The 22,526-nt window shown below is 41.4% G+C and overlaps 1 protein-coding gene across 1 annotated transcript in view; it reads right to left on the bottom strand.

Moving 5' to 3' along the window:
• myo16 (myosin XVI) overlaps positions 1 to 22,526 on the bottom strand; it is a 375,473-nt gene that overhangs the window by 74,380 nt on the left and 278,567 nt on the right. Inside the window, exons 27-29 of the mRNA XM_043691191.1 lie at positions 19,476 to 19,654; positions 15,621 to 15,701; positions 14,170 to 14,375 (exon numbers count right to left, since the gene is read on the bottom strand). Of these exons, the coding sequence (XP_043547126.1) occupies positions 14,170 to 14,375; positions 15,621 to 15,701; positions 19,476 to 19,654 (466 nt within the window). The remainder of the gene's footprint in view (positions 1 to 14,169; positions 14,376 to 15,620; positions 15,702 to 19,475; positions 19,655 to 22,526) is intronic.

Below are 22,526 nucleotides of genomic sequence, written 5' to 3'. Positions count from 1 at the left end.
TGGGGGGGTCGGTGTTGCATGGGGTTGGAGCAGGGGGGGGTGATGTTGGGGGCGAGGGCAGGGTCTCACGCTGTGTGCTGCTGCAGTCTCCTGAAGGAGGAACAGACTTTAAAAACTCTGAGCATCAGAAGTAGGGCATTTAATCGATTAACCAAATAATTGATTATCCGAATGAAATAGTGCCTGCCCATCGCCTTCAGATATTCGAGGTTATCCTGTAATGACATTAGCTAGTGACATTCCAGCAATCAGGCAAAGTCAAAATGACAAAAGAATCATATTTGACCAAACTATTGCAGCTCATTGAGGAGATAACACTTACACTGAATAATGCGGAACATGAGTGTATATATACACTTAGATTTCAGAAAACATCTGATAAAATACCACATCAAAGGTTATTGTAGAAAATAAAAGTTCGTGGCCTATATATTGGCATGGAAATGATATTGGCCGGTTAACAGTAACTAAAGAGTACACAAAAACTAAATTTTCTTCAGGTTGCCCAGGTGCAATGAGTAATGAGATCCAGGGATTGGTGCTGGGTCCTAAACTGTTTACAATTTTTATCAATAACAGAGATGAAGTGACAGAAGGTGTGGTTGTCAAAATTACTGTGCCAATGATACAAAGAGAGGGAGGAAGGTAAGTATGAAGTGGATGCAAAGAAGTTACAAAAACAAAGATATGTTGAGTGAATGACAAATGGACTATAATGTGTGAAATATGAAATTATCTATTTTGAAAAGAAGAGTTAAAAATCAACAACTTAGCCTGATTGATAACCTCACTGATGCATGTTGTAAAACCTGCTTAAATGTCATCTCCCTGGAATCAGTGGAGTAGAAATTAGGCTTGTTTGATAAAGCAGATGCATCTCCCAGCTGTGATAGCATCCAGGAAGACACGTTGAAAATGACCCTGTTGTATCAGAGTTGTGAGAGTCATGTAAAACGAGAGATCCATTTTCACTTTTGTGATAACTAAAAGCTAAAGAAAATGTTTATTATCTTAATCTAGAGGATATCAACCGATATTCCTCTCTGTTTGACAAAGAATCATTTGAAGTGAAATCTGATGTTACAGATATTATATTTGGTTTGAAAGAGTTAATATTGGGCATTGTTATAAGCACCACCCACTATGATGATATACAGAATTGAGGCTACAACAACATATAGTGTCAAAGGATGAGATCTAACATCTTCAATGTTCTGTAACAATGTAACCTATAAGTAGTTGTTCACATGCAATAATCTATGTCTTGTTAACCATACAAAACTCTTCTAGCCGGACCAGAGAATACTCTACTACATTAGACCAAGCAGGTACTGTAGTTTCCTACACTTCGAGAGAAATATTGGAATATCATGTACACTTCTGGTCCCCCTCCTATCGGACAGATATTGTGAAACTTATGGTTTAGAAAAGATTTACAAGGATGTTGCCAGGGTTGGAGGGTTTGAGCTATAGGGAGAGGCTACATAGGCTGGAGCTGTTTTCCCTTGAGTGTGGGAGGCTGAGGAATGATCTTATAGAGGTTTATAAAATGATGAGGGGCATGGATATGGTAAATAGACAAGCTGTTTTCCCTAGGGTAGGGAGTTCAAAACTAGAGGATATAGGTTTAGGGTGAGAGGGAAAAAATTTAAAAGGGACTTAAGGGGCAATCTTTTCACACAGAGGGTAATGTGTGTATGGAATGAGCTGTCAGAGGAAGTAGTGGAGGCTGGTACAATTGCAACATTTAAAAGGCATCTTGATGGGTATATGAATGGGAAGTGTTTAGAGGGATATGGGCCAACTGTTGGCAAATAGGACTAGGTTAATTTAGGATACCTGGTTGGCATGAACAAGTTGGACCGAAGGGCCTGTTTCCATTCCGTACATCTCTCTGACTCTGTGGCAGTGGTAGCAACTTTCATCAAGAACAGTAATGCATACAGTATAGTAGGGTGGCATGTCTGAAAATCAGCTGAAAATCTGTGTAGTATTCTTTACAGGCACAAACTATGGACTGCTGTGTGTTCTGATGTTAAACTGCACCCAGATCATTCACTGGAGCTGAGTACGAATCCAGAAAAATCTCCTTAATATGGGCTCAATTAGAGAACTGACCTGATGAAGCCTTTGCCAAAGAGTTATTCTGTCCAAATTCTATTCTCATGTACCTCAGTGGTTCATTGCATTGTGCATGTTTGAAATGTATCTATTCCTATTCATTCAATGCTCCAAATAGAACTTTTCATTAGACATTGCCTCACTTTCCAAAATGAGACTGTGATAGTAACTGGTTTTCAGTTATATTTATATAATCAACAGTAGTCCTTTGGGCTAGAATTAATTGCAAATTGTTTAATTGCAAAAATGCCTTTTCATTGTTGTTCATTTTAATAATCTGTTGAGATAGCAGCTCCTTTATTTAATGCAACGGTGGCCTAGGATTTGAGTTCCCTCACAGCAAAGGAAGCATGTTCCTGAACAAATTTGCTCGATTGGGGCCAATAATAAGATTCATTTGCATGTAAATGTGTATCAGAATGATATTCTGACAAAAAAAAAGAGCAACTCCAAGTTTCCCTGCTAGCAAAAATTCTGAGGCTCTTACAGGTCTAAGAGGTACAAACACAACTTTTTTTTTGCATTTAAAGAACTATTATTAATCGATCTGTCTGGCTGGAAAATTTTAAGGATCTTTCCAAGGAATTTCAATGCTAGCATGAGATCCATTGAGAACATAAATACAAATCTAGGTGTCAGCCTGGATTTAATAGTAATACATTAACCTCTCAACGAGGACTAACTCAGTTCACTGCACTCTAGTGACTTACATGCATAGCCCAGGCTGAATCTTCTAGCACTTTCTTCTCATACAAGATCAAAAGATTAATATTTCTTCAAATTGTCCTGATAAACACAAGATGAAAAACTTTGACAAAGCACACCTTTACTGACTGATACTTTACAAACTGTTTAAACATGTAACAGTTGATATTTCAAATTCAGCCACGGAATGGCTGTGAATTTGATTGTTAGAAAAACGCAAGTTATAATCCCTGGTTTTAAATTTCCAGTTGGATGTCAGACTTGTTCAACGCAGGTCGCGTTAGGAATCTTCCTTGTTTGAGCTGCCCAGTAAATTCTCTGGGTGCAGTGCTAAGGTTCTGTCTTTTGGTTGAAACATCAAATTGAGGCTGTATCTGCGCTCTCAAGTCGACATAAAATAGTTTTCGGCACATTTTGAAGAGTGGAGGTTGGCATGAACAAGTTGGACCGAAGGGTCTGTTTCCATTGGTTTCCTCTGGGTGCTGGTGTCCTGGCTAATGTCACTCTCTCAAACACAATTATTAAAATTTACTTTTTGGTCATCACCTTGCTGGAGCTTTGCATTGCACAACTGAATAACAGTGTTCTCGACAATGTAACTACTCTGTAAAAGGTATATCAGTAATTGCAAGTTCTGTGACATTTTGAGTTTATGGAAGATTCTATAAACGAAAATCCTGTGCTTTTGCTTTTCGGTAAAGGAAGAAGTAAAAGTTCCCACACATGTCTAATTGGTTTAGGTGGTGTGCTTCAGTGGGTAGAAGACTTGCCTCTAAAATCACTCTGAGTATTCTTCAGAGAATTTACTGGGCAGCTCAAACAAGGAAGATTCCCGACACGACCTGCATTGAACAAGTCTGACATCCAATTGGAATTGTAAAACCAGGGATTATAATTTGCGTTTTTCTAACAATCAAATTGACAGCCATTCTGTGGTTGAATTTTAAATATCAACTGTTACGTCTTGAAAGAGTTTGTAAAGTATCAATCAGTAGATTAGATTCGATTCCCTACAGTGAGGAAACAGGTCCTTCGGCCCAACTGGTCCACACCGACCCTCCAAAGAGTAACCCACCCAGACCCATTCCTTCTGACTCATGCACTTAACACTATGGGCAATTTAGCATGGCCAATTCACCTGAACTGCACATCTTTGGACTGTGGGAGGAAACCGGAGCACCCAGAGGAAACCCACGTAGACCCATGGGGAGAATGTGCAAACTCCACACAGTCACCCGAGGCTGGAATCGAACTCAGGTCCCTGGCGCTGTGAGACAGCAGTGCTAACCACTGAGCCACCATGCCACCCCTAAAGGTGTGCTTTGTCAAAGTTTTTCATCTTGTGTTTGTCAGGACAATTTGAAGAAATATTAATCTTTTGATCTTATATGAAAAGAAAATGTCGATTGGTTGGCAAGTGGATTCTGATTGGTAGTGGTGTTGGAATGGAGAATGTGTTATTTGATGATGATTGGCAGTTAAATGCCAAACTTTGTTTGCATTTAAATGAGCCATGTTAACTCTGATTAGTCAAAGCATTATACTGAAGAGAAATGAACTGGAGAGAGGCTGTTTCCTGTTTTGTTGTGTCGAAGCAGGCACAATGTGGGTGCATGTTCTTTCTGTCTACAAAGAACAGGACCCAGTGCACTCATTTATGCAATTTCCAATACATACAAGAACACTATACTGTGAGTGGAATTGACATTCCTAAATTTGTTGCTAGTGCAATTTTTTTGCACACTTAGGATAATTTAACAAATGCTGTCCAATTGCAGAATCTTTCAAGCCAGAAAGACATTTTGAATATCACATAAACAACTACCTACTATGAATTTCAGAGCCAATAGATACATAAGTTGTATGTTCCAAAGACTGACAGATTGTTTCAAAAAGTATATCCCTTTGATTGCTCATAACAACTGAGGCAGTGACTGTATGTCCGACTGCAGTACTCAATGTACAACAATAAATGTGTTTCCAAAACTAATTTCCCCCCCAAAAAAAATTCTTGGCATTTGGCTCGATGAACAAAAGATGAAAAGCTTTCAAAAAATGTGTCTTTATTCAGCAATATCTGAACTCTTCATCTTACCAGCCACCAATTTGATAAGTGATGTTTTGATTGTGCATGTGTCACCTATACTGTAAAGGAGGCCACGCCACTTTTACTCAGAGAGGGGAGGGGGAGGGAGAAGGTTGAATCATTCCTGTCAACATTTTGTTGTGATAATCAACAACACTATAGTCACAACAAACAATGCAGGCCCGTGCAAAACAAGCCAAAGTCAATGCATTATTGCGTCGATGTAAAAAACAAACTCATCTGTTTCTACCTCGGGTAACACGACCCTTGTTCATTCCGACAGACAGGATCACTCTCACCGTTTTTAAAAAAAGCTGCAAAAGGCCTCTATGCACTCGCTGTGAACAAAAAGCACACAGCCACAAATGAAACTCATCCAAGTTTCACTTTAGCTAATTGATATGGAAAAGTCAGAGGTCAGATTGAAACCAACATGACTCGGCTCTTAGAATCCCTGAGAGAGCTTTTGTCTTCGTGGTTCGACATCAGCATGACGCTGTAACTGTGTATCACACCAGGGTTCAGTCACAAACATCAGCTTCTGTTACTCAGCTCCCAGTGAAACCTGACAAGAGAGCTGGCAGTTGATGAACAGCAGAACATATTGTTGCTGTGTTTTTTAGGCTAGAAAAAAAACCATGAGATGATATGGCAAGGGAAGGTGGGAGCTGGCTTTGATCCAGAGATCAGATTACAATGCGTTTCTATCTCACTGCTTCAGCTTCAATGAAACTAATATTGTCTTCTTATCTTACAATGTTCACGGTGCAGGCAACACACAGGATATTTACTGTAAAATGAAACCAAACAAAACATGCAAACAGTTTGAATGACCTCAAGGGAACAAATGTCCAAAATCTAGGTTTGAACATCTTAAAATTGTTCCCTAGTTTCTTTCTGTCTGATAGTATCCGTTGTAACATTTGAAAAGACACTGGCCTCAGTTCGGAAGAAGGGTCTCTCGATTCGAAATATTAACTATTTTCTCTCCACAGATGTGGCCCTGCTGTGTTCTCCACCAATTTCAGTTTTTCGTTATTACTAGGTGAATGAAAATCATTCAAGATCTTTACAGACACCTTGAGATCTTAAGGAGCTGACCTAATTTTCCACTGTGCACACAATGGCTCCTCAAGTGACTACTTTAGATCTTTATGTGGTCGCATGAATGGAGCAGGTGAGATAAGCAGGCACTCTGTTCAGGCTGATAGATTGGCGTAGGATTGAGGGAATGCTGCTGTCAAAGACATTTTTCAGGTAAAAAGTTAAACTGCTTAATTGGGTGTAAACTGTCCCACTTCATTTCTCAAAGAGTTCCATTAGTACCTGGACCAATGGTCCTCCCACCAAAAATTAATCAACTGAATGTTTTGCTATTACGAGGATTTTTGTATGTCAATATAGTCAGAGGTGACATTTCAAAAGTAAAATATTCATTGTGAATATATTACGAGGTAATTATATTCATTTTAATGCATCCTATTGCAATGACAGGATGCTATGTCAATGTATGTTTGCTCTTTTACAAAGCTCAGTAGAAGCTCAAAGATCGCAAGCTTATTTCCTGATGCAGCTCTTCATCACCTTCCAAAATCAAGATCAACAACACCACATCATTATCATAGCTCCCAAGTTCTGGACAGTAAGTGCTGGAAATGACTCTCAGGTTGCATTTACATTTCAGACAGACATGTCTTTTGGTAATTTACTCATCCCATTAGAATCATAGAGTCATAGAGATGTACAGCACTAAAACTCATCCTTCGGTCCAACTCGTCCATGCTGACCAGATATCCTTAACTAATCTAGTCCTATTTTCCAGCACTGGGCCCATATCCCTCTAAACCCTTTCTATTCATATCCCATCCAGCTGCCTTTTTAAATATTGTAATTGTCCCAGCCTCCACCACTTCCTCTGGCAGCTCATTCTATACATGCATCACCCTCTGGGTGAAAAAGTTGCTCTTTAGGTCCCTTCTAAATTTTTCCCTTTCACCCCAAACCTATGCTTTCTAGTTCTGGACTTGCCCATCCCAGGGAAAAGACCTTGTCAATTTATCCTACCCATGCCCCTCATGATTTTATAAACCTCTATGAGGTCACCCCTCAGCCTCTGACACTCCAGGGAAAACATCCCAGCCTATTCAGCCTTTCCAGATAGCTCAAGCCCTCCAAGCCTGGCAATGTCCTTGTAAATCTTTTCGGACCCCTTTCAGGTTTCACAGTATCCTCCTGATACCATCTTCTTTTTCCTTGCACTTACAATGTCTTTGACATTCAAACTCTCATGTCTTCTACTCTCTTGTAGACATTCCCTTTTGTTCATTCACAGAATTGTTAAGAGTGAGGGAGAGGGTTATTCAGTTCATTAGCCTTTCACTGTCTTTCTGAACAGTGAAACGAGCACCACTCTCTTGCCTTTTTCTCACAACCCTGCACATTGTTTTCTGCTTCCCAGGCAGTGTATTCCCAATCTTACTTACCCCTCTGTGTGGAAATGTTATTTCTCCAATTCTGATGAAGGGTCACTGGATTCAAAATGTTAATTCTGCTTTCTCTCAACAGATGCTGCCAGAACTGCTGAGTTTTTCCAGTGATTTGTGTTTTTAATTCTATTATGAATGGGAACATTCTCTCAATCTTTGTCTAAACCTCTCATGATTTTCAAATATTCTATCAGATCGCTTCTTAGCTTCTTTTTTTCTCTCTCCAATGAGAACAGTTCCTATGTCTTCAATCCATCTTCATAACTGAGGTTTGTCATCCCTGAGGTTTCTCATCCCTGGTGCTATTTGGATATACTTCTGTTCTCTGTCTGACACATTCACATCAGACTATAATATGATGCATGGAATTGCGCAAAATACTTCAGCTGAGGTCTAGCTAATGTCATGCCCAAGTTCAACATCTCTTTGCTCTTGCAGTCTGTGTCCTATTAATAAAGCCCAGAATATTGCAGACATTGCTAAATCAACTTGTTCAGGCACTCAGTTAAAAGCAAAATGCTATAGACAATGGAAATCAGAAATTAAAACAGAAATTACTGGAGAACCTCAGCAGGTTTGGCAGCATCTGTGGAGAGGGATGAGAGTTAACCTTTTAAGCCCAATATGACTCATCTGCATAATACAACACACCTCTAGAGAGGGCCCGCTCTTTCTATCCCAGTGGTATGGACACCATCACACATGTTTCAAGTCCATAGTACTATCTGTTTTATTAGATACAGCAAACGTTTTATTATCCAGCACCAATGGGATCAGGATGGGACCGGTTGATCAATTATTCCAGTTGATCAAGAGGTCAATATAATCAAGTAAAAATGCACACTAAGTAACAGAAAGATAATGCACATCACTGTTATCATCTCCCAAACCATTGACAAGCTCATCGCCTCAGGGGATCTCCCATCCACAGTCTCCAACCTTACAATCCAAAACCCCTCACTGCCCGATTCTACCTTCTCCCCAAGATTCACAAACCTGACTTCCCGGGTTGACCCATTGTCTCAACCTGCTCCTGTCTCACTGAACTCATCTCTGCATACCTGGACACCATCCTGTCCTCCTTAGTTCAGGAACTCCCCATGTATGTTTAGGAGACCACCCATGTCCTTCACTCCCTCCAACACTTCTGTTTCCCTGGCCCCCAATGCCTCATCTTCACCATGGATATCCAGTCCGTGTACACATCGATCCGCCAGAACAAAGACCTCCAAGCCCTCCTTTTTATTCCTGTCACGCTGTCCCAACCAATCCCCTTCTACCAACACCCTTATCTGCCTGCATGAACTGGTCCTCACCCTCAACAACTTCTCCCACTTGCTCCAAACCAAAGAGACCATTCACTCTGTGACTCCCTTGTCAGATCCACACCCCAGAGGAAGTGCAAAGCCTGTTCCCACACACCCCCCCTCACCTCCGTCCAAGTCCCAAAGGATCTTTCCACATCCGTCAGAAATTTACCTGTACTTCCACGCATGCTATCTACTGTATCTGTTGCACCCGATGTGGTCTCCTCTGCATCAGGGAGACAGGATGCCAACTTGTGGAATGTTTCAGAGAATATCTCTGGGACACCGCACCAACCAAACCCGCTGCCCCATGGCCGAACATTTTAACTCCACCTCCCACTCTGTCAAAGACATGCAAGTCCTGGGTCTTCTCCATCGCCACTTCCTAACCACCTAATGCCTGGAGGAAGAACGCCTCATTTTTTCCACCTTTTCACCCTCCAACGCACGGGATCAATGTGGATTTCACCAGTTTCCTCATTTGCCCTCCCCTCATCTTATCCCAGTCCCAAGCCTCCAACTCAGCACCACCCCCTTGACCTGTCCGACCTATCCCTCTTCCTTTCCACCTATCTGCTACACACTCTCCTTTGAACTATCACCATCACCTTTCCCCCACCTTCATCTGCCTATCACATTCTCAGCTACCTTCCCCATCCCCCTCCCATTTATCTCCCTGTCCCATTGGCCCACAAGCCTCATTCCTGATGAAGGGCTTATGCCCGAAATGTTGACTCTCCTGCTCCTTGGATGCTGCCTGACCTGCTATGCTTTTCCAGCACCACACTCACGACATCACTGTTATACTTCATTTACAGTATTAATATGAAATATTAATGCAACTTTGCCTTAAATAAAATTCACCACCAATGTCTTTGGTTAATAGGAAGCTAAGAGACCCTTCAACCAAACTTTGTGAAAGCTGTGTGACCACTTTCTTCAGCAATTACGTTTTAGGTCAGAAGACATGTTGGTCAATATTGAGGAGTCTAGTCCTGAGGGCCTGGATGCAGCATATTAGCAATTATGTAACCTCTTACCCAAACATAGGATGTCCCAAAGCAAATGAACTACTTCTGAGGTTAAGTCACTGCCATAATGGAGGAACAGTGTGTCAATGTGACAAGATGTTGTTATGATTTTTGTTTCAGTGATAAATATCGAACAGGCCAAAAGAGCTTCCCACTCTTCTCCAAAATGCAATGGGATTGAGTTTGCACTGGGCAGAGAATGTCACAGCAGTAAGACCTTTACTGGTTGATAGGGGGATAATTCACAGTTGGGATTACATGAATCAGGGATAATGATATACCAATCCAGGTTATACCAGTCAGGAGTAATGCCACAATAATTCGGGTTACACTGGTCAATGGGAATTTTACACCAGTTGAGGTGACAGTGGTTGAAAATAATGTTACACCACTGGCTGTACAAGCCTTCAGGAAGCTGCATTCCAAAAGCTAATGCTTCCAAATAAACCTGTTGGACTATAACCTGGTGTTGTGTGATTTTTAACCAAAAAAAATGTGAGAACTAATTTATATGCAACACATTCTCAAGAACAACAATGACCAGATAAGCTGTTTATTTAGTGATGCTGATAGATAAATATTGACCAAGACATTGGGTTTAACTGCCTTCCATGAGATCTACATCTCCTCTGAAGTGACAGACAGGGTCTTAGGTTTATTGCCTCAGCTGAAAGACAGTACCTTCAATAATCCAGCACTCCCCTCAGCACTGCACAGATCATCAGCTGGATCCTCGTGCTCAAAGTCTTGTGTGCAATTTGAACCCAAATTAGGATTCAGCGGCAAAAGTGCTACTAGGTGATTCACACTTATTTCATTAGCAAGCCCCATATAAACCAGAAGACCTTGGATCCAAAATTGAAGGAGAAATCTTGCATTAATTTTGCACTAATTGAACGAATGACATGAACCAAATGACAATCTGTGTCTCCCAGCGCATAATGCGGTGAAGTGAAATGCAGAAGTTGATGAATTGGAACAGATTTGGTAGAGGAATTGAAGTTTTGTCTGATTTGCCCCACTCCCACCTGCACTCAGCTTCACATATGCTTCCAGCTTAAGATTCCTTTGAGATTTCCATTGAAAATCAAAACCTTTAAAGAAAAGTGCTGACTAATGCTGCCAAGGTGTTCTTTGCTGGTATCACAAATAGAAGACTGATCCTACCTCACCGAGCAAATGATTAAAATAAAATTGCTGTAAACTGAGTCTCTGGTCAGACCACATTTGGAGTATTGTGCGCACTTTTGGGCCCCATATCTCATGAAAGATGTACTGGCCCTGGAGCATATTCAGAGGACGTTCATGAGAATGGTCCCAGGAATGAAAAGCTCAACATATGAGGAACGTTTGAGGACTCTTGGTCTGTTCTCAATGGAGTTTAGAAGGATGGGGGTGGAGGGTGGGGGGGCGGGCGGTGTTCTTATTGAAACATACAGAGTAGATACTTGGAAGATGGTTCCATTGGTAGGAAAGACCACAAGCCGAGGTCAGAGACTTAGAGTAAAGTAGAGTTAGAACGGAGATAAGGAGAAACATTTTCAGCCAGAGAGCGCTGAATCTATGGAATTCATTGCCACAGAAAGCTGTGGAGGTCAGGTCATTGAGCATATTCAAGAGATAGATAGGTTCTTGAGTATCAAGCAGATCAAGGGTTATGGGGAGAAAGTGGCAGAATGGGGTTGAGAAACCTATCAGCTATGATTGAACAGTTGGGCAAAGCCAATGGGGTGAGCGGCCTAATTTCTGCTCCTGTACCTTGTGGTCCTATGGTCTTATACGAGTGACGAGTCAGAAGTTTCCAGACCTCAACAAGCCATGTTTTAGGGGAAATCCCTTTCTTCAAGTGCTCACTGCAAGCTCCTCACACTTATAAATTCAAAAAGATGGAAGCTTTTGTAGAGTGTAAAAACCGCTCTAAACACATCCACTTCAGTCTGTTTTCTGACAGATGCAATAGGTTGGAATTTCACCTTTCATATCCACTTCAAATATCTCTCTGCATTCTGATATAATGTTAGATTTTAAAGTCAGGACTCAAATAGTCTTCTGGAACTGACCGAATGCATGAGTTGGTCTCAGTGCATTTTAGATCAGAAGGGCATAAGATATAAGAGTAGAATTAGGTCCACTGAGCCTGTTCCACCATTTGATCATGGTTGATATGTTTCTCAATGCCATTCTCCCGCCTTCTCCCTGTAATTCTTGACCCTTTCACTAATCCAGAACCGACCTATATATTTAACGACTTGGTCTCCACAGCCTTCTGCAGCAATGGATCTCACAGCTTAATCACCCTCTGGCTGAAGAAATTCATCCAAATCTCAGTTCTCAAGGGTCGTCCCTTCACTCTGAGGCTGTGCCCTCAGGTCCTAGCTTCACCTATTTAGGGAAACATCTTCTCCACGTCCACTCTATCCAGGCTTCTCGGTATTCTCTAAGTTTCAATCAGATCCTCCTTCATCTTTCTAAATTGAGCATAGACCCTGGAGTCCTCAGCTGCTCCTCACATGACACCCCTTTTTCCCCATGATCATTCCAGTAAACCTCATCTGAAAGCCCTTCAATTCCAGCACATCCTTCCTCAGATACTAGGCCCAAAATTGTTCACAATATTCCAAATGTAGTCTGACGAAAGCCGTATACAGCCTTAGCAGTACATCTCTGCTCAAACCATCTTGATTTGAATACTTACATTGCATTTGCCTTCCTAACTGCCAACTGAACCTGCATGGTAACTTTAAGACAATCCTGAACCAGGATTCTCAAATCCTTCAGTGCTCCAGATTTCTGAAGCCTTTCCACATTTAGAAAATAGGCGCAAGTGAGGACTGCAGATGCTGGAGATCAAAGACAAGATTAGAGTGGGGCTGGAAAAGCACAGCAGGTCTGGCAGCATCCAAGGAGCAGGAAAATCGATGTTTCAGACAGGACCCCTTCATCAGGAATGACTTGATGAAGGGCTCCTGCCGACATTTAGAAAATAGTCTACTTCTCTATTCTTGCCACCAAATTGCATAATATTACACTGTCCCACATTGTATTCCATCAGCCACTTCTTTGTCCACTCTCTGAGCATGTCCATGTCCTTCTATAACCTTCCTGCTTCCAGAATATGACCTGTCCCTCCACCTATCTCTGTGCATTTTGTTTCCAAGTTCATCATTGCCAACCACTTTGTTGAGGAAATCTCTCAGACCCAAAAGCCAGAGCATCTCTATACCTGGGTGAAGGTAGACACACCAGAAATTAAATGGAGCACATTTACTACAATATTCTGTTGTTCTGGAATATATTATTACATCAAAACATGATCAGAAATGGTGGGGAGGTCCCTCTAGTCAGGAACAGTGAACTGGACAGCCCTTAAAAATGTGTTTTATGATGAGACATTAAGTTGCAGCCACTGAGTATTTTATACTGGAGAGAGGGTTCTCATCTCTGAGGTTATGTCAGTGTCTAGCCTTAGATACATAGAATCCCAACATTGTGGAAGCAGGCCATTTAATCTATCGAGTCCACACGAACCCTCTGAAGGGCATCCTAGCCAGACCCACTCTCCTATCCTATCCCACTAACCCTGCATTTCCCACGGCTAATCCACTTAGCCTGCACATCCCTGGATACTACAGGCAAATTAGCATGGCCAATACAACTAACCTGCGCAGATTTGGACTCCCACAGTTTGGCCACCACCCCTGCAGTCAGAAGGGTTGTGAGCACTCTGAACTTTCAGGGATAGTTCAATATGATCAAGCTGGACTTGGAGGTAAATCTGGGGTCTTGATGGGACTAGGCTGACAAGACTTGGGAAGTGTGGGGGGAGGGTGGGGTGGGTAAGGCATCAGGCAAAGGGAAGGTGGTGATGAATGGGGGAGGGGGAGGGCAAAGCCAGGTCCTCTTCCTTGAGCAGGTACCGCCCTGGCCTGTTAAACAGAAAGAGCTGAGGAATTGGTTCAACATTGCCCCAGAGCAGAAAATATCACAGTCAGGGCAGGAGGGGACCCGTAAATAGCTATTAATTGTCCATTACAAGGCCCTAATTGGCCATGGATGGGCAGGTAAATTGACTCCTTCCCCAGTGGCAAAGCAGTAGAAGAAGCCGGGGAAGACATTTGGATATGGGGTAAAGTGGTGCCTAATGTTACAATCCCCACCTCTGCCTGCTTTCCCATCCTATCATCCCTGCATAACAGACATGGCTTCACCCCACACTGAAACACTTAATTCAAGCTTCTTACTCACACATCACACAGAACTGTGTACAAGCAGGATTAAAGTAAATGCAAACTTTTTTCCTTCAAGTGTAAACAACAAAGGTATTTTCCCATCACAAATAGTCAGTGTAAACTAAACCTAGACAGTACTGCAGGTATCATATAGAAGCTTGCTGCTTCAAAACATGACTCTTGGTTATTTTACAAAGCACCTACCTCGTGAGGAAGTCATTGAAAGATAGCCGCAATGGGTATCCATGGCGGATCATCTTCACCATCTCCAGGACACCAATGTACTGCAGCTGGGCTGATACATAGAAGTTATCAAACATGTTGGCCTGTCTGGATGTGTTGGGTTTGATGCAATGGACAAAGTGAGGAGTTGAATTCTGGAGTTTTCCCATTATATCACGAATCGAACTCTACAGAGAAGAGGAAACCAAGAGAAAGATTTAATACTTCTTCTCCATTTGGATTTCTACAAAAGATTATTTCTGGCAAAGTTATTATTGAGGCCGTAGATTCATTCGCTAAGCTGGTGTAGACGTTTTATCGCCTTGCTGTGTGACATCGTCAGTGTGTCTTTGAGAAAGTGTTTATCCTGCCTGGTATTTATGCGCCTCTAATATTTGGTACTCCAACTGGAATTCAAACAATAAACACATTGAAATGGACCCCATATACAGACCACTCAGATACAGAAATGGAAGTAGCAACAAACAGAGACACATAAATACCAGGTGGGATAGACTACCAACAATTTATAGATGTGTTAGGAACCAGGCCAGACCCCTCAAAACATTTCAAGGAGGGAGCTCAGTCCCTAATTTTGCTAGTTGTTTCAAGCAGGTGCAATGCAGATATTCCAGGAGGGATGCAGCTGGGCAAACCACTTAGTTTTACACAAAACAGAATTCATTTACAAGATTACTAAATGAAACACAAACAAAGAGAACGGAATACAAAGTAACTTCTCCTATCCAAAAACCCAACAGATCATCCCAACTTAATGATGCTGTTCTAGTTACTTGCAACAATCCCCATAAATACCCCTTAGCATGAAAGGTAAAATCAAGGAGAAAGAGTACCACCCTGGACCTGCTTCTTTGGGTCCAGCAGCTTTTTCCACACGACTGCTAAAACTCAAACCAAGCCAGAGAAAAACTGAGCTGGGAGAACTGACCACAAGTGTTTTTTTTTAACTTGAAGGCCTTCTGTCTGAGGCAGTGTCTGTTATCTATAATCAAATTGGCCCTAAAACCCTTTAACCCCAGACTTTTTGGAGTCGGTGTCATTTATGACGTCTCTGAAAACAAAAAGCCAAGGACAGCATTACCTTGTTAAAGGAGCAGCTTTGACACAGAAGACACACTGACAATGTCACCTAGCGAAGCAATGAATTATCTGCAGAAAACCATACCAGCTCGGTGAATGAATCTATAATCGCATCCAGAAGCCAAGCTACAATCTTTTCAAAAACTCTAAAACTTATTATTCATTGTGACGTAAAGCAATCAGAAAATCCATTTTCATTACATAACTTTAGCAAGAAAGCTGTTTTAAAACCATGCTATGTTCTCAAATGTGAAATGGTGTTGCTTAATACACATAATGAACATAAAATTATTATATTCATTCAAGATTACTGGCTGCTCTAAAATACATACCCGGAGCTGAGAAGCCAGTGTTGTAGGCCCACCCCGCTCTAAACGTTGGAGAAATGTTGCTGCTGTCTTCTTTTTCAGGAACTTAGAGAAAAGAAAGACAATACAATTTAAAAATAGATAAAAACAGATAGGTGATTCAGCTCCAAATATATTTTTCACAAGCACAATTTCTGTGGATGCTGAAGATTCAAAATGAAATTTAAAAACACAGTCAAGGCCAGAAATACTCAGCAGATTGTTCAGCATCTACGCAGAGAGAAGCGGAGTTACAGGCTGGGATCTCACGAGACCATCAGACAAGTGGTTAAAGTTGGAGCCTGGGAAGGAAATTAGAATGGCTTTCCTAATGACAGCTACCTAATTGGAGCAGCAGGGTATCAATGAGCAGAGATTGGGGAAATTAGGAAGACTCCACTAGAATGTCCATGGAATTGAATTGCTGTCTACTGATTGCTGAGCCTGGGAAGCCACAGATTGGGTGGCCATCAGAGTAGAAGGCACCATTTCCTAATGGATTAGAGAATCCCTACAGAATCCCCACAGTGTGGAAACAGGCCCTTCGGCCCAATAAGTTCACACTGACCCTCTGAAGAGTATCCCACCCAAACTATTCCCTCACCTTATTACTCTATATTTACCCCTGACTAATGTACCTAACCTACACATCCCTGAACATTGTGGGCAATTTAGCACAGCCAAATCATCCATCCCACACATCTTTGGACTGTGGCAGGAAACGAGATAGAGCCATGGACAGGAATGGGTCAATCTGCAGCTTGAATAACTCTACTGGAGAGGTTTCCATTTGCTCCTTGGTGCCTGTTAGCTTTGGCCATTATCCTTAGTAAGTTTGACAAATGCTTGCAAGAGACCTTCATGCTGAGGTGCCTTTGAGCTCTCCTTCATGCCTGAACAGTACTCAGGTCTCCTGGCCTTCCACACGTACAGCCCCAGCAACCTACCACCTGCCACCCTTCAGTGGACAGGGACTCACAAAGACAGCCAGTTAAAAGATTTCCTCTCATACTGTCACACAGTGGACAAGTCTCACCCTCACCACTGGGTGTGGTACCCACATTTGTTGTCTGCAGAAGAATATTTTCAAAGATGCTAAAGTTCTGCCCAAGGTTTCAGATCTATGGCTTTGTGTCAGAAGTGGATCTCAGGCTGTTGAACTCGTGGTTAGTCCAAAGTGTTGTAAAACATCTAAATGAGAGTTTGAGTGCTATTCCTCTGCTTTGCATTACATTTATTTTAATTTTTAGCTGTATGAGCCAATGATCAGTGAAAAAAACACAGCTCTCAGATCTTACCACTTTCAGATACAAACTGCCATGGTTTTCGGAGTTAGGATCACACGAGTACAATGCTGTCAGAGAAATCATGGGTGTAAGGTTCTCAAATGTTTTTAATATAATTATTTTACTTCCCTGTTATATTTTGTATCCTAGTTTTAAAGTCACCAGCATGGGGAAACCCTGTCATGTCCTGTAAGAATTCTGTAAATTTCAATGAGATAATCTCAAAATAAGTCTGAAAGTTAGCTCGCTGGGCTTGAAGGATTGTTTTCAGATATTTCATCACTGTACTAGATAACATCATCAGTGAGAGTCTCTGGTGAAGCACTGATGATATTACCTAGTATGGTGACGAAACATCTGAAAACAATCCTCCAATCTCAGCGAGCTAACTTACAGACTTAGCATCAACCTGAGCTAAAAGTCTTCTCAAAAATCGATAATCTCAAAATGTTCTGCAAAACCCCAGGAATACAGACTAGGTTTCCTCAATCCCTTGCTGAAAATGTGTTGCTGGAAAAGCGCAGCAGGTCAGGCAGCATCCAGGGAACAGGAGAATCGACGTTTCGGGCATTCCACCATCTCAAGGATTAATCTGCTGTACTCACAGACTAGGTTTCCTCAATCCCTTGCTGAAAATGTGTTGCTGGAAAAGCGCAGCAGGTCAGGCAGCATCCAGGGAACAGGAGAATCGACATTCCACCATCTCAAGGATTAATCTGCTGTACTCTCACTATGGGTAGTATATTACTCCTGAGAGAAGGGGAACAAAACTGCACTTGACATACCAGGTAAAATCTAACCAAAGCTCTATACAACTGTAGCAAGACATCTTTACTTCTATGCTCAAATCCTCTTGAACTGAGTCCCAACACAATGTTTGCATTTCACATTTCTTGTTGCTCCTGCATGCTTGCTTTAAATGACTCATGGAGAATGGCAGCGAGATCCTTTCAGACACCCACACTTCCCAACCTCTCACCATAGGGAAACATGTTCTGCCTTTCTGCTTTTCTGACCAAAATTACAGATGGTTTGCTAATCTGTTCTTTAAACTCCTTATTTTAATTTTTTTTGCTCCCTTGTTACCATCATACTAACCAAGAGAAGCAATCTGTTAACAGTCGCTCTGTCTTGGTTTGGTAACCTTGAATATCCCTAGCACTCATTCACCTACCACCTCAACTTTGGTGTAAAAATACTTGATTTGTGAAATCTCTGTCCATAATTGTAACACTTCATCTCAAGAACATCCATGGGAAAATTGCGATCAATTTCCTCGGATTTTTACATCAATGCTCTAAACCATGTGAAATCTTTCTATTTCATATTCTCATTATAGTAAGTTATAAAATACTTTGCCAAACACATTGTCTTATTAGACGGTTTGAGCGATAGGGAGAGGCCGAAAAGACTGGAGCTATTTTCCCTGGAGCACCAGAAGCTGAGGAGTGACCTTATAGAGGTTTATAAATTCATGTGGGATATAGATAGGGTGAATAGCCAAGGTCTCTTTCCGGGGTAGGGGAGTCCAAAACTAAAGGGTATATGTTTAAGGTGAGTAGGGAAATATTTGAAAAGGACCTCAGGAGCAACTTTTTCACGCAGAGGGTGGTGCCTGTATGGAATGAGCTGTTGAGGAGATGGCAGAGGCTGTAGATAGGGTGAATAGCCAAGGTCTCTTTCCGGGGTAGGGGAGTCCAAAACTAAAGGGTATATGTTTAAGGTGAGTAGGGAAATATTTGAAAAGGAGCAACTTTTTCACGCAGAGGGTGGTGCCTGCATGGAATGAGCTGTTGAGGAGATGGCAGAGGCTGGTACAATTACAACACATAGGAGGCATCAGGATGGGTATATGATTGGAAAGGGTTTAGAAGGATATGGGCCAAATGTTGGCAAATTGGACTAGGTCAGATTGGGATGGCTGGTCGGCACGGACAAGTTGGACCGAAGGGTCTGATTCCATGCTGTATGACTATGACTCTAAGCTAACCTTTTAAATGTTGTAATTGTACCTGCTTCCACCATTTCCTCTGGAAGCCTATTCCAGACTCGCACCACTCCCTGAATGTAAAAGTTACCCCTCCAGTCTTTAAAAGCCATTTCTCCCCCTCACATCCTTGTGAACATAATGCAGCATTTTTCAAATAAATGGATTAACCCGCTCTCAGGCCATCATTATCAATTATACTCATAAACGAGAAATGCTAAAAAAAAATCTAATGTCAATTAGACTTAATGGGGCTATTTTCTGTGTTCACACTGACAGTGGCACCTCCCATCGAATGTGGGATACTTGATGATCTGCTGTTGAATTTCTGTTCAATAAATTGTAGCCAGGTACTCTGCAACTAAACCAATCAACTGTACGTGTAAAAACTGCCCAGAGATTGGCAGTGTTGTATTTTACTTTCCCTGTGAATTTAACATTCATCAGAGCAGCAGTCAGTTTATAATAAGGCTGAGAGGCAGATTTCTGTAAGAAGAGTTCAGACAATTGCAGAAGAAAGATGAATGTTTACAACTGTCTTTACTGCCCATCATCTGGGCCTAGTACCTTGCTGTTGAGGTCCAGGAACTTCTTTGGTCCTTTGCTTCGTGAAGTTGAACATCGATTCTGTGACAACATCAATGCTTTGGACCCTCGAAGGCTCAGATGATGATGTAAGGGAATAAGAGAACCAGTTTGGGTCAGTTTGGACTGGAAGAACTGGTGAATAACAACATTTTCACTGGCTGCAAATTCAAGAAGAAAATGTTATTAATAACCTGCTTCTAAAATTAATGTTATGTGTACGAATTGTTTCTATCTCACTGATTACTTTGATTTCTCTCAGAAATTTGTTCTGACTTCCATGAATATATTGATTAAAGTGAAATAATATTAAATGCTTCCATAAGAAAAAAAGTCTCCCTCATACTTCCCTGTTCTCCTTTTGCCAATCATCTTAAATCTGGGTTGTCAAGTTAACAACACGTCTCCATGTTGTTCCCCAGTTATTTATTTGATGAAAATCCTTGGTGGATTTGAACACCATCATCAAATTCCTCCCCGATGTTCCTACTCCAAAGGGAAAAAAAACTGAGCATCTCTATTCCTTCTACATCAATATAATCTCAAAAACTCTTTCAGTAAATCAAAACTATACCCTTACAAAGTCCAGAATCCAGGTGGGTCACTACCATTGTTGTATAAAGATAAAGTATAGAGGAGAAAGTGAGGTCTGCAGATGCTGGAGATCAGAGCTGAAAATGTGTTTCGGGTATAAGCAGACCCGAAACAGACCCTTCAGTCCAAACAGTCCATGCTGAACATAATCCCACATTAAACTAGTCCCCATCTGCCTGCTCCTGGCCCATACCCCTCCAAACCTTTCCAACTTCCAACATAACTCCCTTGCTATTATACACTCTGCCTCTATTTCTAAAACTAAGAATTCTCTATGAATTATCAACTTCTCCTTCCGATATTTTTCCATAGAATTCTCTGTCGTGTTTTCGAGTAAAATCATTCACCTTAGTTTTCCCAATTCTTATGATCAGAGAATCACTTCATATAAAGAAAAAATGATTTGGTAGAACAGTAGTTATGTCAGGCACTACTAAATAAACTGGCTAAATCCTAAAGGACAAAGTTACTAGACAGGGTGCAAGATAGGGGGTGAAGGAACCAATAAGAGGGAAATACCTACTTGCCATGTCCTCATAAATCTATTTGTCACAAGTGCATCTGCCCATAATAGGGTTGATAGGAATGACTACTACAGAGACTTTGGAGAAATGAAGTATTGGTCTTCACATTGAGGATATATATTGTGTTATCTGTCACTCCCATAATGCTTATTGGGATAGATTTTGAACAGATTTATCAACTTAAAACTGGGCGCCCATTCTGTTGTTGTGGGCCATCAGCAACAGCAGAATTGTATTCAACGACAATCTGTAACCTCTTAGCCTGGCTTATTTCCTACTCTACCATTGTCACCAAGCCAAGAAATGAACCAATATTCAATAAGAATGTAGGAAAACATGCCCTGAACATCATCAGCAAATTTGAATATGAGAATTTACCCTGGTGATGCTACCACAAAAGATCACTTGCATGTCTAACAGTGGAAACAGTACATGAATAGCAGAACAAAGTGATCCTACAATAACTCATCAGATCTAAGGTCAACAATCCTGTCACATCCTTTCATGGATGGTGGATGACAATTAAACGATAAACAGGAGAAAGAGGCATCACAAATATTCCTAACCTCAATGGTGGGGGATTTGCATCAGTGCGAAAGAGAAAATATGAAGCTCCTGACATCATTAGTGCCTTGATAAGAATACAGAGAAAAACACTAAACTTCAGAGGTGAGGGGAGAGTGACTGCCCATGACAGCAAGTTTGGCATTACAGAACCCTAGAAAATCTGGGGTCAATAAGAATTGAAGTAAGACTCTACTAGTTGGTGTTACAACAAATACAAAAAAAAAAGATGATTGTGGTTATTGAAGGTCAACTATCTCAGGCATGGGACATCATTTCAGGATTACCTCAGGGTCGTGCCTTAGATCTGACCAGGGAGCCAGATGCACTACAAAAAGGCCACTTACAAATTCCCTTGTAAAGCATATCACCCAGCCGTGGAAATAAGCCATTGTTACTTTACTGTTGCTGGGTCAAGATCAAGGGATTCTGTTCCTGATAGCACTGAAGGTGTCCATACACCCTAAGGATTGCAACAGTTCGAGAAAATAGCTCTTCTAAAGAGTAATTAGTGATCTGCCGGTCCAACTAGTGAATAAGCAAAAGAGACTCTTGCATCTGAGGCATTTAAATTCAATTAATTAAATAAAACTGCTGTTGGAACTATGGGATAGTCTTAAGAGCCTATTTGGTTCAATGAACTTGAAGGAAACAAATTTTATGAGTGTGGCGCTGGAAAAGCACAGCAGATCAGGCAGCATCCAAAGAGTAGGAGAATCAACATTTCCAGCATAAGCTCTTCATCAGAAATGGCTTATGCCTGAAACGTCGACTCTTCTGCTCCTTGGATGTTGCCTGACCTGCTGTGCTTTTCCAGCGCCACACTCTCGATTCTGATCTACAGTCATCACTTTCTCCTGAAATAAATCATGCACCAGGTTTAACCAATCTGGCCTATGGATGACTCCACACCTATAGTAGATAATTAATTGCACTCTGAAATAGCTAATCAGAGCTAAGAATAATGGTCCCACCATGTTCACTGAAACACTTGGAATTGAAATGTTCTCTCTTTCCTTAAGCACCCACCCTTCAAGAAAATTGGTTCCAAATCACTCTGGATGAAATCTATTGCATTCAAAGCACTTCCCTTGCCCTTGAAGTCATCTCAATGTCTGAGGAATCTTCATTTCCATGCTGCCTCTCAAGTTCTCTCCTTCCTCTCAGCTCAGCACTTGAAATAACTCTTGGAGGATTTGACGTTCAATTTAGTTCCAATTTGTCAAGCTTGTCTGAGATCTCCTCCATCTTGTCCTTACTTACATCACTGATCTATGATGTTGGATGCTTCTCTTTTACATTTCAGTTTTTCTATCTGATCTAGTGACCAGAGAACAAATTCTTATGAGTA

This window comes from Chiloscyllium plagiosum, chromosome 6, assembly GCF_004010195.1.
Source record: "Chiloscyllium plagiosum isolate BGI_BamShark_2017 chromosome 6, ASM401019v2, whole genome shotgun sequence".
NCBI classification, from domain to species: Eukaryota; Metazoa; Chordata; class Chondrichthyes; order Orectolobiformes; family Hemiscylliidae; genus Chiloscyllium; species Chiloscyllium plagiosum.
Note: the sequence above shows the minus strand (reverse complement) of the source record. Positions and strands in the feature narration are given on the sequence as shown.